At 41.6% G+C, this 15,539-nt stretch overlaps 1 protein-coding gene across 3 annotated transcripts in view; it reads right to left on the reverse strand.

Moving 5' to 3' along the window:
- Positions 1-15,539, reverse strand: part of LHFPL3 (LHFPL tetraspan subfamily member 3) — a 244,511-nt gene that overhangs the window by 76,778 nt on the left and 152,194 nt on the right. For all 3 annotated transcript variants that reach the window (XM_027751843.2, XM_027751845.2, XM_027751844.2), the window contains exon 2: positions 2,732-2,968. In XM_027751843.2, the coding sequence (XP_027607644.1) occupies positions 2,732-2,968 (237 nt within the window). The remainder of the gene's footprint in view (positions 1-2,731; positions 2,969-15,539) is intronic.

Consider the following 15,539-nt stretch of genomic DNA (forward strand, 5'->3'; position numbering starts at 1 on the left):
TTTCTTGTCCTTGAAGTTTTTTTCCACATAAATGAACACTGTTATGACTCTCAGATTTAATTTGTATCTTACCCCCTACTGAGCTACTGCATAATGTCATCTACATGCACAGGGCCAAGTCCCAGCAGCACAGGATGAGCTGATAGGGCAAGTAGAGGTTCCTCTCAGGTACAGGTTGAATGCTCCCCAGGTGCATTCTCCTGTAAAGCCATGATGGAGCCACGACTTTCCCTTAAGGGGACACTTAAGTTATCACTGGCTACAGGATGTCCATGCCAACATCACCACGAAGAGGAAGGAGTCACTGGGATCCCACCCAGTGGACAGCCATGACTACCCAGACATAGTTTTTGAGCCTGGAAGGCACCAGCAGCACAGGGATTCTTCCCTGAGAAAGGGATGTTCCTCATCCATATGTGTTAATCCAGAAACAGAAGACAGCATAAGTCTGAAGGCAGTTCTCAGGCAGATGAGGAGGGGGAAGAAAGGATAGGAGCATGTCTAATATTCATGGCTATTTGTTATAAGGACTTTGACTTCACATTGTAAGAGCAGCTCGGAAAGCTGAGGGAAGTATTGCTTATATCCTTAGTCTTCTTGTCTATAAGGAAGGCGTGCTAGTGATATTTGCATTTGTCAGTACTTTGGCATCCTGACCATTTCCAAGAGATGCATGGCTACTCTGCATGTAGACTAATGCTGATGAGTAGTTCTCCACCATCTCTTAACCTGCAAGGGGACAAGGGGACACAGTTTATGGGGTAAGTGTCAAAGCCCTCATGTGTGTTCAGGGCTGGGGCTCTGCCTGGCGGCAACATATGCAGATGGGGAAATGCTGGGGGGCTGCAAGGGGATTTAGACTTGCCCTGTTCTCGCTTAGCAGAAGCTTTCCATGAAAGAGGGTGGAGAATGTCCTTTTTAGAAGTCAAGTTCACTCTTTTTCTTTTAATTTCAAAGACAGTTTAAAAAGTGGTGATCATTAGGCTTGACTGTGAAGGGCAAAGTGGGGTAGGTCCCTTTTTGTTGAGTTCTGGTTTGTCTTGAACCCAGTGGTGTGGTATGTTTCTGTGTTTAATCCAAGGAACTTGAGCTGCTGAATGATTTTTTCTGACATGCCGAGGACCAAATGTTCTGGCAAGGCCCTGTGCCAGCGACGTGAGAGGTGATGAGGCTCCAGAAGCTGTTTTTTCTCACAAGCTGCCAAATGAGATGAGTTTCTTTGATACAAGTAGTTGTTGTGTACATGAGCTCTGTATGGCGTAGACAAATCAGACACAAAGGCGATGCCAAAAGTACTTGTGGCGTAGCTGTGAATGCTCTTCTGGTAAGTATTTTAATTTTCAAGTGCAGATGAATATTATCCTTACAGAAGGGCCACAGGGACAGTCCTTGAAACTGATGCCCTCAGAACAGATGTAAACATGCAATTGCAAGTGACTGTCCTAAACCCACAACATTAGTATGCTCCACAAAGGTCTGGAATAGTGCATGAAGTTCAATCTTCAAGTCCATATATTTTTCGGCTGAGGGTGCTGACTGCAATCCAGCAAGCAGGGGCCTCTGTGCTGGTGCTGTCAGGTATACAGATAATGGTCCTTCTGGAGCAGGACTGAGAGCAGCTATTTTTGTATGACACAGGCTGCCAAACAGCTTTTGATTTCTAATCTGGTGGTGAAAGGCTCCTAATATCTCTGCTATTATTAGAAGCAACCTACAAAATTACAAAGGTGGTGGATGAGTTGAATGCAGAATCCTGCACTTGGAGACAGTCAGTGAAACTAGCAGGGGATCAATTTGAAACAGATAAAAGAAAGTACTTCTTTAGCAGTCAGTAGTGAGCTTCAGCCATGCAGTGCTGGAGAAGTCGACAATATCAGCAGGTTTAGAAGGGATTAGACAGATCCAGGGACAACAGGCCCATTAAAAAGACAAGGCAGGGATGTGGCCTCTGTGGTATCTATCACATCAGATACTCAGCTGGGATGCTGGGGGAGCACAAGGGGAAGGGGCTGCAGAAATAAGCCAAGCTTGCACACCTCAAAAAACATCTCTCCTCACAACTGCGTGATAAACTACTGGTCCGAGCCAGTTTCATGTTCTTAATCTAGAAGTGTGTTTTATCCCCAGTGCACTACATGAATATTCGGTTGCTACACCATCCTAGATTCCCATGAGTTGACTAATGAGCTCAAAGCAACACAATCAAACAAGAACTAGGAGTCTTCTTCATTCCTGGCTCTGATCCTTAGTCCACAGGTGCTTTGTGTTATAGGCAGTTCCATTATACATCTCATTGCCAGTCCCCAGCACTCCCCCATTACTATATACTGTGCTAACAAATATGCTATATCACAGACATTCATATTACAATGCAAAATCCTAAAGGAACAAAATGAAAAAATCTTGCATGGGGTACAGAAAAAGATGGAGACAGTGAAACGTAAATGGTAATGAAATACTGTAAAAGTGAGTAACACAATAACATCCCATCTGTAGCTCTAAAAGCTAAGTCATGCATAGTGCAGCAATTATGGCAATTTCAAGCTTTCTTAGATTTTTGGAGGCTGAAACCCAAAACTTCCTCTTGCCTCTTGCATTTATTCTTTCCCAGCAATGTAGGAAGTAAGCCAGCATGCCAACTTTTAAGCATAAAATAAAATGAAACTGATTATTGTTTTTAAGCAATTGCCCTCAAGGCCACCCAACAATAGTGTTTCTAAAGCAGTCCTACCTTTGTTTTCCAACTTGAGCTCCTCTGCTAGCAAGCTGTCTTGTCTGTTTCCAAGCACAAATGCCAGAAATGAGAGGATCAGGGCATCCAAGATTCCAATAATTGCCAGGATATATGCCCAGCGGACTGAACAAGCCCCCAGCGTGTACTTGTCTGTCTTTTCACCACACATCCGTTTTACCTCATCTGAATCCCAGCCATCAGGAAAAATCATACAACCCAGGACGAGACAGGCAGCTTGGAGAAAAAAGAAAAGGAGAACAATGGGATAATGAGACGAAACTTTCATTTTGATGAGAACCTACACAGTTATCATTAAAGCAATGCACTTTTTCATTCTGAGCTTCAAAGCTAGGCTACTAAAAAACAAGTCACAGAATTACATGCTGTGATTAAGTATTTAATACAAAAACCTGAGATACAGAATCAATTGCACACCTTGCTTAAAAAAACCTGGTACATCCTGAGTCCCTGGTTAGATTTTGTATCACTACAATCACATTTTCCTGGTGAGATTGATTTCTTCATTTTAATATGAAAGGATCACACAAAAACAAAAGGGCAAAATGATTAATAACCTGGATACTCAAAGGAAACACTGGGTTACTGTCAAGGGGTCAAACAAACCAACCAGGTTAAAACAGGAAAAAAACTACCTATCATTTCTCGTAATCTAAGTGCTCGTAACACACATAGGTAATAGAAAGGGATTTTTTTTTGTCAGTTGGCAGTACCCCATTAACTGAAATATGTTTTATGCATAAAAAATATGCTCCTCAAAACAGAACTAATGACATTGTTCCTCTAGGAAAAATAAGGTATCAACATTGCTGTGAGCTTCTGATCTGGTTTACCTGTGGAGCCAGCCCATGACATCTCAAACACAAAAAAGATGATCCTTTTAACACCAAGAGAAACAAAAAACCTTTACCTGCATGGAAAGACAACCAACACTGATCACTAGCTCTGCTGGGCAGGGGCAACTGTACTGTGGCAGGGACAGAGGCCACAGTTGTTTAGCTGTTCCTATGGGATTCTTCCAAGAAGATCCTCAAAGAGCGAAGAGGTTAAAGTTAGCTCTCCTGAAGTTGTAATGTCAAGTAGCACACCAGTTCTTGTGAGATCCTCCACTACCTATGACAAGAAGTTGTCATCAAGGCTTTCCAGGAACCTCCTGGAGTGTTTGTGCTTTGCTGTGTTTCTTCTCCAGCAGATGCCAGGGTAGTTAAAGTCCCCCACAGGAACCAATTCCTGTGACTTTGAAACTGCTTCAAGCTGCCTGTAGAAGGCCTCATCCCCTTCCTCCTCATCAGACGGCCTGTAGCAAACACTCACAACAGTGTCACCCTTACTAGTCTGCCTTTTTATCCTAACCCATAAGCACTTGACTTGCTCATCATCCACCCCAAGACAGATCTTGATACATCCCAAGTGTTGCTTGACATAGTGGGGCATAGTGAATGAGGCCAGTGCCTTCCTGGTCTGTCTCTCCTAGGCAGTGCGTAGCCCTACGTGACAACATTCCAGTCACGTGAACTATCCCATGCCTCCATTGTTGCAATGAGATCAAAGCCCTGTGACGGCACACGGATCTCTAGTTCCTCCTGATTGTTCTCTATTCTGTGTGCATTTGTGTACAGGCATTTATAGAACCATTTGATTGCGTCAAGATCCCAGTAGGGGTGCAAAGGGACACCCCATAGTCCTGTCTTGTAGTTATGTCTTTGTCTGCTTGTGCTTGATTGAGATAGTCTCTCTTAAGCCTCCATTTGTTACTAGTGTGGTTGCTATAGTTCTCTCCTTCCCACACCTTATCACTGTCAAGTCTGGCTATGTCGCTGTTCCCCTTCAAATCTAGTTTAAAGCTCTCTCAATGAGCTCTGCTAACTCCTAAGCTAAGATCCTTTGAGATGGGTGGGACCCCATTTGTTGCCAGCAGGCTTGGTGTTGTATAAACTGACCTATGATCAAAACCCCCCAAATTCTCCTGGTAACACTAGTCTTGAAGCCAGGTAGAATCATCTTCAGCAGGAGAGGATGTAAAAATAAAGTAACATAAGAAAAATATTAAAAAAATTATTATGTTGAATGGGTTCATTCCTCATTTTCTATTTCATTTAAAAGAGTCAGAAAATCCATATGCTTTCAGTAGTTGTTTGTGCTGTCTTTTCTAACTTGGAAACAAGCACATTTCCAGCATTAGCCATTCTTTCTTAGTATAGTTGATGAGATCCAATGGATCCTAAACCATCTTTTATAAGTCTAGTGTTATATTGATGCACTGTGCTCTAAATTGCAGGCAAATGTGCTAATTGAAAAGAACCCATTGTGTGGCTTTCAGGCTTTTAAGCACTTGTTGAGCCAGACCTCTGCTTGGAAACCACAGTTGATACACCAAGTAGCTCGTGCAACCAGCAGCTGTGGGAACTGCGACAACTTTCTTGTCTTTTCTGGACAAGCACAAGCACTGCCAATTTGCATAGCTCTAACGTCCAAATAAAAACAGACTTACACTGGATCAGTAAGATGAAATACTGGAAAAGAGATGTGTAAACAGAGCTCAGGAATGCTAGTTTCCTTTTGACAGCTACACAATTGCTGTAGACAAAGCCTTGAAAGCATGTCTGCGGAAAACATCTGACACAGAATAAAAGCTGCACCTAAGGCATTTGAAAAATTCTTCCTGAACAGTTAATTTGTGTGAAAATATAACAGCTTATGATACTTTCAAGGGCAATTAGATCAGAAACAAGGACAATTAGGTAAGGACCAATCTACACAGAACATGCAGGTGGGACAAACTGTAAATTGCCTATTGCCTGCCTTAACTCATTTACACAACTACATAAGATCTTCCAAAGATCTTAGAGACAAACTGTAAAATAATTTGTTTTCTTGAGTTGGTTACACACACTTCCAGAAAGATTATTTCTCACAATAACCGTTGTTGCCCTCACACCTTCAAGGAACTCCACCGAAACGATGCAGCAAATCTGCAAATTTCTGATATTTATAAAAATGTCCATATTTACCCAGCTAACTGTGGACAACAGTTCTCTTTACTATATAACAGCAACTACCAAAACCAGTTTACTTTTATTAATCATCTTCAACATAAGAGGAAGCTTAATGCTCAGTTAATGATCAATAGACATGGGATTTTTCTGCTAATTGTCCGCGAATAATTAGCAAATACTGACATCTCTGTGGTTTTTTATTACATAGCAGATCAGACATGTTCTTAGTACTTCCTAAAAGTAATTTAACTTTGTTCTTTTCCACCTAAGTAATTAAAAAAACGGACCCTTATCTCAGGAATTCAGTGCACTGCTTCCCAGCTGTGTTCCTCAGATTTCCAATTAACTCATCTTTCCAGAATTCTGTTCCTGCATGCTTTGATATACTTGCTTAACTTTCTGGAGTCATTCTGTTGATTGCAGTTGGACTTTTGTTGGTAATAAGACACACAGGTAAATGGTAGCTGGACTAGATTCCTTTGCATAAAGACAGTTATCAAAGAAAGGATATTATTTTCTCCTTTCCCTATACATTTAAGATGCTTTCTACTTGATGACTACTTGGTTAACATCTTCAGATGCACGAATAATACCTTACCTGTAAAGCTCAACACAAGTAAGATTAGTCAACCTTGAGTCTTCATTTGTTGAGGGAATATTTTGCACTGAATGCCTTTAAGAATACAGACTTGCTCAATAATATGAAACATTTATCAGCTACAAGACTGAAAAGACAGGTATGAAATCCACCCACAGATCTATTCTGCATTGCTAGAAATTTTTACATTTAAATCCTTCTAAAGAGGATTAGAAGATTTTTCTCTAGAAGGAAATTACTTTCAGTTTTAAATAAATTTGAAAAATCTAAATAATTGTATGCAATTTCAGTGAAACTGCTAAGACAGTGAAACTGTTTATAACGCAAACATGGGTCCCATTGTGTTGTCTAAAATTCCACTGTCTCTAATAGCAACGTGACTGAACTGGAAATATAACTGTTTTACTACTACATAGTAATAGTGTTCTAATGAATTCAGAAACTTCTGGAATTGAAAAGTTCACCAAATGAATGAAAAGACTTAAAAATCATCAGTTCCTACAGAATTTTTGATCTATATCAGTCTTCTATGTGTGATTTGAATACACCAGATCAGCATCACCCTCCTGAGCCTGCAGACAGCCCAGCCTAGGACCTCTGTAGCTAATCAAGAGCTCTCATGAGAAGCAGCAGGGGAAATTGATAAATGACTGACTAGCATCACTGACACCATTCAGAACCATTTGGGCAACTGTAAAACTTAGAAGAATCATATCCACATCATTTGCCCTTTGGTTGCTTGAGAAAGCTCCTGGCAGGATTATTGTCTGTGTAATGACAACCCTGGGCTTCCTCCGTTTCTTCCTCTCCTTTGACGATGTGGTGACCCACTTAGTAGATGAGTGAAAGGCTGAGGGTGTTGTCTATTTACACTTTACTAAAGCCTTTGACCTTGTTTACCACAGTATTCTCCTGGAGAAACTGGCTGCTCATGGCTTGGACTGGCATAATTTTCACTGGGTAAAAAATCTGGCTGGATGGTCAAGCCCAGAGAGTGGTGGTGAATGGAGTTAAATCCAGGTGGCAGCTGGTCACAAGTGGTGTTTCCAGGGCACAGTATTGGGGCTGGTCCTGTTCAATACCTTTATCAATGATGTGGGTGAGGAGTTTGAGGGCATCCTGAGTCAGTTCACAGATGACGCGAAGTTAGGCAGGAATGTTGATCTGCTAGAGGGTAGGAAGGCTCTGCACAGGGATGTGGACAGCCTAGATCAATAGGCTGAGGGCAGTCATCTGAGGTTCAACAAGGTGAAGTGATGGGTCCTGCACTTGGGTCACAAGAACCCCATGCAGAGCTGCAGGCTTAGGGCAGAGTGGTTGCAAAGAGGCCCAGTGGAAAACGCCCTGGGGGTGCTGGTCAACAGCCAGCGGAATATGAGGCAGCGTGTGTCCAGGCAGCCAGGAAGGCCAAAGGCATCCTGGCCTGTATCAGCAACAGTGTGCCCAACAGGACCAGGGCAGTGACTGTTCCCCTGTACTTGGCACTGCTGGAGCCACAACTCAGATCCTGTGTTCAATTTTGGGACTCTCACTCCAAGAAAGACACTGAGGTGCTGGAGTGTGTCCGAGAAAGGCAACAAAGCTGGTAAGGGGTCTGGAGCACAAGCGTGATGAGGAGCAGCCGAGGTAGCTGGAGTTGTTTAGCCTGGAGAAAAGGGGGCTCAGAGGGGACCTTATTGTTATCTACAAAGACCTGAAAGGAGGTTGTAGCCAGGTGGGGGCCAATGTCTTCTCCCAAGTAACAAGCAACAGGATAAGAGGAAAAGGCCTCAAGTTGTACCAGGGGATGTTTATATTGGATATTAGGAAGAATTTCTTCACCAAAAGGGTTGTGGAAGCATTGGAAGAGACTGCTGAGGGAAGTGGTGGAGTCACCATCCCTGGAGGTATTTAAAAGACATGCAGTTGTGGTGCTTAGGGGCATGGTTTAGTGGTGGACTCAGCAGTGCAGGGTTAATGGTTGGACTCGATGATCTTAGAGGTCTCTTCCAACTTAAATGATTCTATGATTCTTACAAAACATGGGGTAAGAATCATGGAACGGTTTGGATTGGAAGAAACCTTAAAGATCATCTAGTTCCAATCCCTCTGCTGTGGGCAAAGATACCTTTCACTGGATCAGGTTGCTCAGAGCCCCCATCCAATCTAGCCTTAAACACTGCCAGGGATGGGTTATCCACAACTTCTGTGGGCAACCTGTTCCAGTGCCTCATCACCCCAACAGCTGCTTTCTCCTCCATATTGGAGTCTTGTGAAGCTTTTCAAGCTTTTAAAAAATAATTAACAAACAGTGGTTAAACATACCTTATATATACTTGCTTGTCCTCTTAAAAATTTTTTTCTCACGTGAACAGCTAACAGAAACTGCCACATGGTTTTCCTTTAGGGCTCTGAATGACAAGACAAATTATTCAATCTATGAGAGAGAACCCAGGATTTTTACCTCCTGAGATGAAAGGATGCAGATACAACACTTTCAGAGACTGGAAACAGACACTGAACTGTTGCTGGCGCTGGCAGACTTGTGACTGACCAAGCTAATATTATCACAGCCCGTGCTCTGTGCATGAGCTTAAATGGTAATTAGCAAACAAGTAGTTCATGATCCTATGGTTGTGCCAAATATGGTGACAGATTAATATTATATCATTGCATGAAATGAGGCTCTATTTATAAAAAGGCTGACTGTTATGCAGGAAAACAGTGTTGAGAAATTCCCGCTGGCAGGACTCCCCTCTCATCTTCATTCTTTTCCTGACAACATACCCAGTCTGCTTGTGTGTAGAATATGATGATGGGAAGTTTCCTGATAAAGGAGTCAAAAAAATGGAATGGGAATTATGCTGGCCAGCTCTTTTTTTCCATACCCACACATACAAGAGACTTCAAGCCTCTGTGGTTCCAAAACCTGTGAGGTTCTTTGTTTTCTTTTTTTCCCCCCCTTAAATGGTATTTACAAAAAGAGTGATCCATTGAACTCCAGTAAACTGAATAGAGTTTTTGCCAGGCATATTGGTGATTAAGACTAGTCTTTCAGGAACTTTTACCCGGGAAAGAAAGAAAGGCTGAATGGAGGTGGCTGAAGACATAGGGTCACATACAGTCCTGAGGGAACACAGAGGCTGCACATCTATGCAACTGAGATTGATCCGAGTGATATGGACTGCACTGATGAGTGGGATAATGATCCTCTGTGTTTACATTTATGTCATGGCTTGGAGCAAATGTGCAATTTTGAAGCAAATGCCATGATTCTCTCCATTTACTGACTTCATCCACAGAAACAGTTCTGGTGTATGTAAAACAGATTATTTCTGGAGGAGCATAGAAGTTCATTTCCAAAAGATCTTCAATCCTGAACGTGGACCTTAAAATTCTGACTCAATGTGTGGGCTTCATCACCACAAAACCTGTGCCTAAGAGAAAACTCCTGAACTATGCAAAGCGTCCTTAATACCCGAAATAGTTCTCGTGCAATAAAAAGAGGCAAATGTCATATAAGACCTCTTACTTGCTGCTCTGTTTGAAGACTGTCAGATACAGTGTCCACCTTTGCAGAGGTTCTTCAGAGAGCTGACAACTGGCTCCCCAAGGAGATGACACAGCCTCTTAATTTGTGCATAAGCAGACTGAAAATTCCTGGTGGTACTCATAGAGGGTTTTTAACCACATGACTGCTGTTGGGTATGAGGCAATCAGTGAGAAAAGTGTAATGAAATTCAAGATTCAAGGGCAGTGTCTTTGGAGAGCTGGAATGATGAACTCCTGTCTGGACTTCAGCACCCTGGGCTCCCATGTGGGACAAGGGAGGTGCCCTGTGGAATTGCTCCAGGACACAGACGTGATGTTCCCCCCCACACAAAGGAAGTAGCAAAGGTTTGTGGGTTAATCTTCCTTCAGAAAGCTTCAAACAACATATATAACGGGGGCATATGGTCTAGGAGACAGAACTAGTTCTGATTTGAAGTAAAACCCTGGAACCCCATGTGATGAGAAAGTGAGAGGCTTCAGTAGTAACTACTTTAATCTACTTATTTCACATCATCTTGGCGTTGTAGAGAAACCTGAATATCTCCACAGGACTAAGAACATTTATAGGTGGGGGATAAAAAGGAGGAGGACTTCCCGCTGCATTTCTGTGATAATATAAAAGACTTGATGCAATTATGGCCACTTGACTTATTAGGGTATGGACTTTTTAATGCCAAATCTGACAAGAATATATGCACATACACATATAAAGGGATATCTATATTTCACATGCTGATTTTAAGAAAAGAGAAAAAGAAGACCAAATGTTTGGTGGCTGGACAGTAAAGAGAAAGCAAATAATATTGTGGAAAGTGGTAGTGAAGTGTTACAGACAGGGAGAGAAGACTCACAATAACCTGACTGAGTTGTGAGTTGATGGATAATAGATGTTTTGATGCCTGCTAGTTATGTTAGACAGCAAAATGGAATAATTTGATCAACTATTGCAAGATGTGAAACTGGATAACAGAAATATAGTTGACTGATAGCTATACTCAAAGACAAGCACTATAGAGAATGAATTATTCAGAAAGACGGAAACAATTGGGAAAGTAATGTTATATGTGAGGAATGTGTTAAACTGTAAATATGCAGAAAATAATAGCAAAGATAGTACAATCTACTTTAGTTAAGATCACTCAGGGGAAGAACTGTAAGAGAACTTTTACTGCACTAAGGGGACCTGCTTTAAACCTCAAACATTGGATTCATGTTTGGATAGAGAATTCTTTGATATGGTAGAGACAGAAATTCTGTGTGGGGTTGTATCATCATGGGACCATTTAACTTCCAAATTTTGATCATTAGCTACAATAATTAAACTTTGAGATTTGTGTAGTCCTATGAATAATTTAGTTAGTACAACAACTATCTTAGCTTGAGTACAGTGTTAAGAGCACTGTAGATTTTTATAAGCGTGTGGCAGGTGACTCACAAGGTGCATCCCAATGACTCCTTGCAAAAGAACAGAACTTCTGGTGTTCCAACCAGTTATATTCAATAGGTATTTTGTCCAGAAAAAATATAGAAGCTGGGAACAATTAATGGATGCAGGCCTAATCACTATGTGGGCAAAAATCCCTGGAAGTCTTGACAACAAATTGCTAACAGCTATAGCAGAGGTAGATGACTAACTGATGAAAAGTGGATAAACTGAAATAATACACGACAAGAGATAAAAATACTTTACAATGAAGCAGGTATGGGAGGTGGTAAAGCTAGAAACCCGCAGGAAGGTAAATGTCAAAAGTTACATTTAGGCTGTATCAGCTCCTGTGGTGTCCAATGGCCCTGCAATCTAATGATTTTTTTCTTCTCATTTTTCTGTTTAAAGTGTCTAAAATAACATGAGAACTGTGTCACAACCCACTGGAGTTTTTATAACATGTCTTTGTGCCACAGAATGTGTGTTATGAGCTCTGTGTGTCAGCTGGGGTCCATGCCCAGAGATCACAGGAATGAGAAAGGCGCCTGCAAATGCATGGGCTGAGGGCCACGACCTGGGTGTCAGTTGTCATGCAGACAGGCTGTTTGATGCTGAGGGGATATCCAAAAGGCACTTTTCTCAAATGCTAGACTTACCACTGAAAGCGTTTATTTTGAATGCTGTCACAGAGGAGTGTTACAGCTTTCTAATTTAATGTTAACTTCTCTTTGTAGAACCTGTTCTTCAGCCAAAACATATCAAACCATAGCATACTGGAATGTACTAGATCTAATTAATGAATAAATTCAATACAGTGCAGGCTACAGCAGACAGATCGAAGAACTGTTGCTATTATGAATGGCATAGGCTACACATTGCTTGAGATATATATAGCTGATGTTTCATCCCAAGTTACTGATCCAAACAGCAAAGATATTTTAAACGTGCTTTTGGTAAAGAGAAGGAAGAGCTGCAAATAATCCCACTTTCAATGACCATGAGTCAATTCAATTTAAATAAAATGAGAATATGATAAAAATGTTTCTGAAACTGCGTTTTAATGCATATTTCAGAGGGACAAACTTTTTGATAAGCTAAAGAAACTAGCTAACAAGTTAACTAGACTGAAGAGCTTCATACTCAGTTGTGGGGCATGCCCTAAATTTCTTTTGGACAAAGAAGTAAATTTTCTGAAGTATCTTGACAAGATGAATGAAATTCCAGGGCTACTTTCAGCTCTGTATGAATGACTAGCAAACTCGGTTTCATTATACCCTCAATACCTATCTCCCCAAAAGGCCTTTGAAAAAGGGAAGAAGATGTGAACAGAGACCTTGGAAATTACAGGAAAAGAGACTAATCAGCAAAGAAAGGCACATTCTGAAGGTTAGATAATGCAGGTCTAACAGACAGCTTGCCAAAAGTCAAGCTGTGCTAACTCTTTCAAGACAAATTGAAACAAATAGTCAAATAATCTTCCATTAGGTTAACAAAGAAAGAAGGAAAGCAGATATGGAGTGAGACTGAGGCTAGGACCTAATTCTATGCCTCATTTTTCAATGACGAGGATGATAGAGAACAGGAAGATGATGTCTGAACAGAAATGGGAACTCCTGCCTCCAAGTCTGTAGCACAGAAAATTATCATAATGTGCTCAAGATGGAGGAATGGACCTTCCAATCCCAAGCACTGAAATAACTAACACATTGAACTGCAAAGATGGTAGGAAGATTTTTAAAATCAAGCCTCCAGCTTTTTTCTGAACCTACTGTAATTGCAAGCAAATCTAAACCTGCCGGTGAGAGGGGAAGACTGGAAATGCACCAGCCACTGTTTTCAGGATAAACATGGCAAAATTCTACAGGCTTCCAAGGTGGAAATGAGATTCAAAAGCAAGGGATATGAAGATAAAGAGAAAATTTCTACATCTAAGCCTATAGTAGAGTCCATAATAAATATCAGGTTTAATCTTTCGTTCCTGAAAACTAACAACTTCAGAGCCAGTAAGTATTTGTTTGCAAAAAAAGAGGTGAAAACCTTTAAAAAACCACTAGTGTTGCCTAGAAAACAGATCTGCATGCCTTATGGTGCTGGTGCGCTGAAGAATTTTATGATTACTCTGTATAAACACAAGAGAATGGATCCCAGAGAGGGGGAAAAGTTATTTAACTGGAAGGGCAGCCTTGGCATCTGAACAAATGGATATAAACCATCCAGTAATACATTTAGGCTGTAAAGAAGAAGGCAGTTTTGAATTGTCAGGGGAGAGGTTCTGGCACAAACTCAGTAGCTGTAGCCATGCCAAAAAAATTTTAAGTTGTCCAACTTGATGCTTTTAAATAGTGACTAAAGATGGAGTTTGATCAGTGTATCAAAAAATTATTAGGATGCGTTTCTCTGTGAGGCTAAATTCAACTGCTTTGGGCCTTTAACATATGTGCAAGAACCTAGGACCCTTACATCAAGTATCTTCAGACACCAGAAAACCAGGATCATCACTTTTCTCAGCATATGATCTTCACAATAGCTGCAGAGTTGGACACACAGACAACACAAACAGCACCCAATTGGGCCCTGGGGCAGGAGTAGCCCTGAAGTCAAACTCCAGGCTTCAGCATTATGGCCATTTTGCTGAAAAGCTTCAGATTTATTTTCTTTTGACCATAAATTTAGCAAATCTTTCCACCTGGATAAACCCTGCCCTGTACTGTAGCCAGCAAAGCCCCTTGCTGACTGTTTGCCCTCCTACAGTTACACTCTGCTTCAGACATCATCTGCTATGATGTCCTTGTTGTGTTCACACTTTCATTTACATGACCATTTAAGGTTATTTGACAGTCATAAAATGGACATTACTGGAAAATGGGTCAACTCACCCATTCAGTACATGAAATAGCACAGGTCAGCACTCAGCAACTGAGACAGTGAATTCAAAGCATTCAGCTAATTGTTATCTGACCTCAGAAGAGGTCAGAAACACAAACAATAAAAGCAGTTGCAAGAGGAAATGAAATAAAAGGAGATGGGATGGAGGGGTAGTTTTCCTAAATGTGATGAGTTTTCCTCCATCTGCAGGGCTGCCCTCAGCAACCTGGGTGGCAGATGGGGAGCAGTGAAACAGCTGCAATACAAACAGCTCCCGGGCAGATACCTGTGCCTGCTCTTGGTCATTGTCCAGCAGGAGAAATCTCTCCTACAGAAGGTGATGGAAAGATTCAAGAAATTGCTTGGCAGTGGACAAGATCATCAACCACTGGTCAGATTTCTCTACTGTAATCTCTCCACTGAGATGCACGTTCGTGGTGTCTGTGACATTCTCTGCCAAAGCATGATTATGACTCCCAGAATATAATGCATCATGATAAGGAAATGTTATTTAATATTGAAATGAGAAGTGTTTTAAGATCAACAATTTATAGGCGTTCAACCCCCTGTTTGGAGGCATGACAGTCACATAGCCTTTGCCTTCACTTGGATCTTTGTGTTCTCCATGAACCTTAGTGGAGAAGGTGAAGTTTCAGAAGGAGTGACTGAAGTCAAGTAGAAAGACCATAAGACGGACAAGGAAACATTCTGTCATTAGCAAGGAAAAAGTGATTGAGTGCCTTGGGGGAGAAAGGGGAAGGCTCTTGTCTTTCTTGTCTTTGGGGAAGCATTAATGTTCTGCTAGAAATCAGCTGCAGTTAACTCAATGCCATGCTTTCCTTGACATGCAGGACCTCTACTGTAGTACAGTCCTGAGCCCTCTCCTAAAAAGTAGCTCATCCTCCAAGTATTAAAATCTGTTCAGGTTCACCAGTTTCCTGCAGGGCTGGGAATCCTTCCATGTACTCTGTCAGAGGCCTCCAGCTAGTTCTGTATGGGAAGACCTACCCCCAGACAGGTTGCATTCCCCTTTTTAAAATCAGCAGCCTTCCCAAAGCTAGACTGCACCCAGTTTCCCCTCTCCTCTGAACAAGGGCACCCATGCTTGCCACTCAGAGTGGTTTGTGGGATAGGAAAACAGTGGGACACTTTGGGCTTGAAGCATCTCTATGCCACAGGCAAGGGGGAGTGGGAAATGCAAAGCTAAAAACCTGCAAAGGGGAGGATCTGAATATCCAGAGAAGACAGGCAGCTGGAAGGAAGCAACATGGGGCAGTCTCCCCTGAAAAGAGAGAGGTGGAAGCAGAAGGAGGCAGACTTGTTATTGAGCTGGAATGCTAAGATTTAACTAAAGTCATTACAATCATTTAA

This window comes from Pipra filicauda, unplaced genomic scaffold (genome assembly GCF_003945595.2).
Source record: "Pipra filicauda isolate LSUMZ 115617 unplaced genomic scaffold, ASM394559v2 scaffold167_size3244652_pilon, whole genome shotgun sequence".
NCBI lineage: Eukaryota > Metazoa > Chordata > Aves > Passeriformes > Pipridae > Pipra > Pipra filicauda.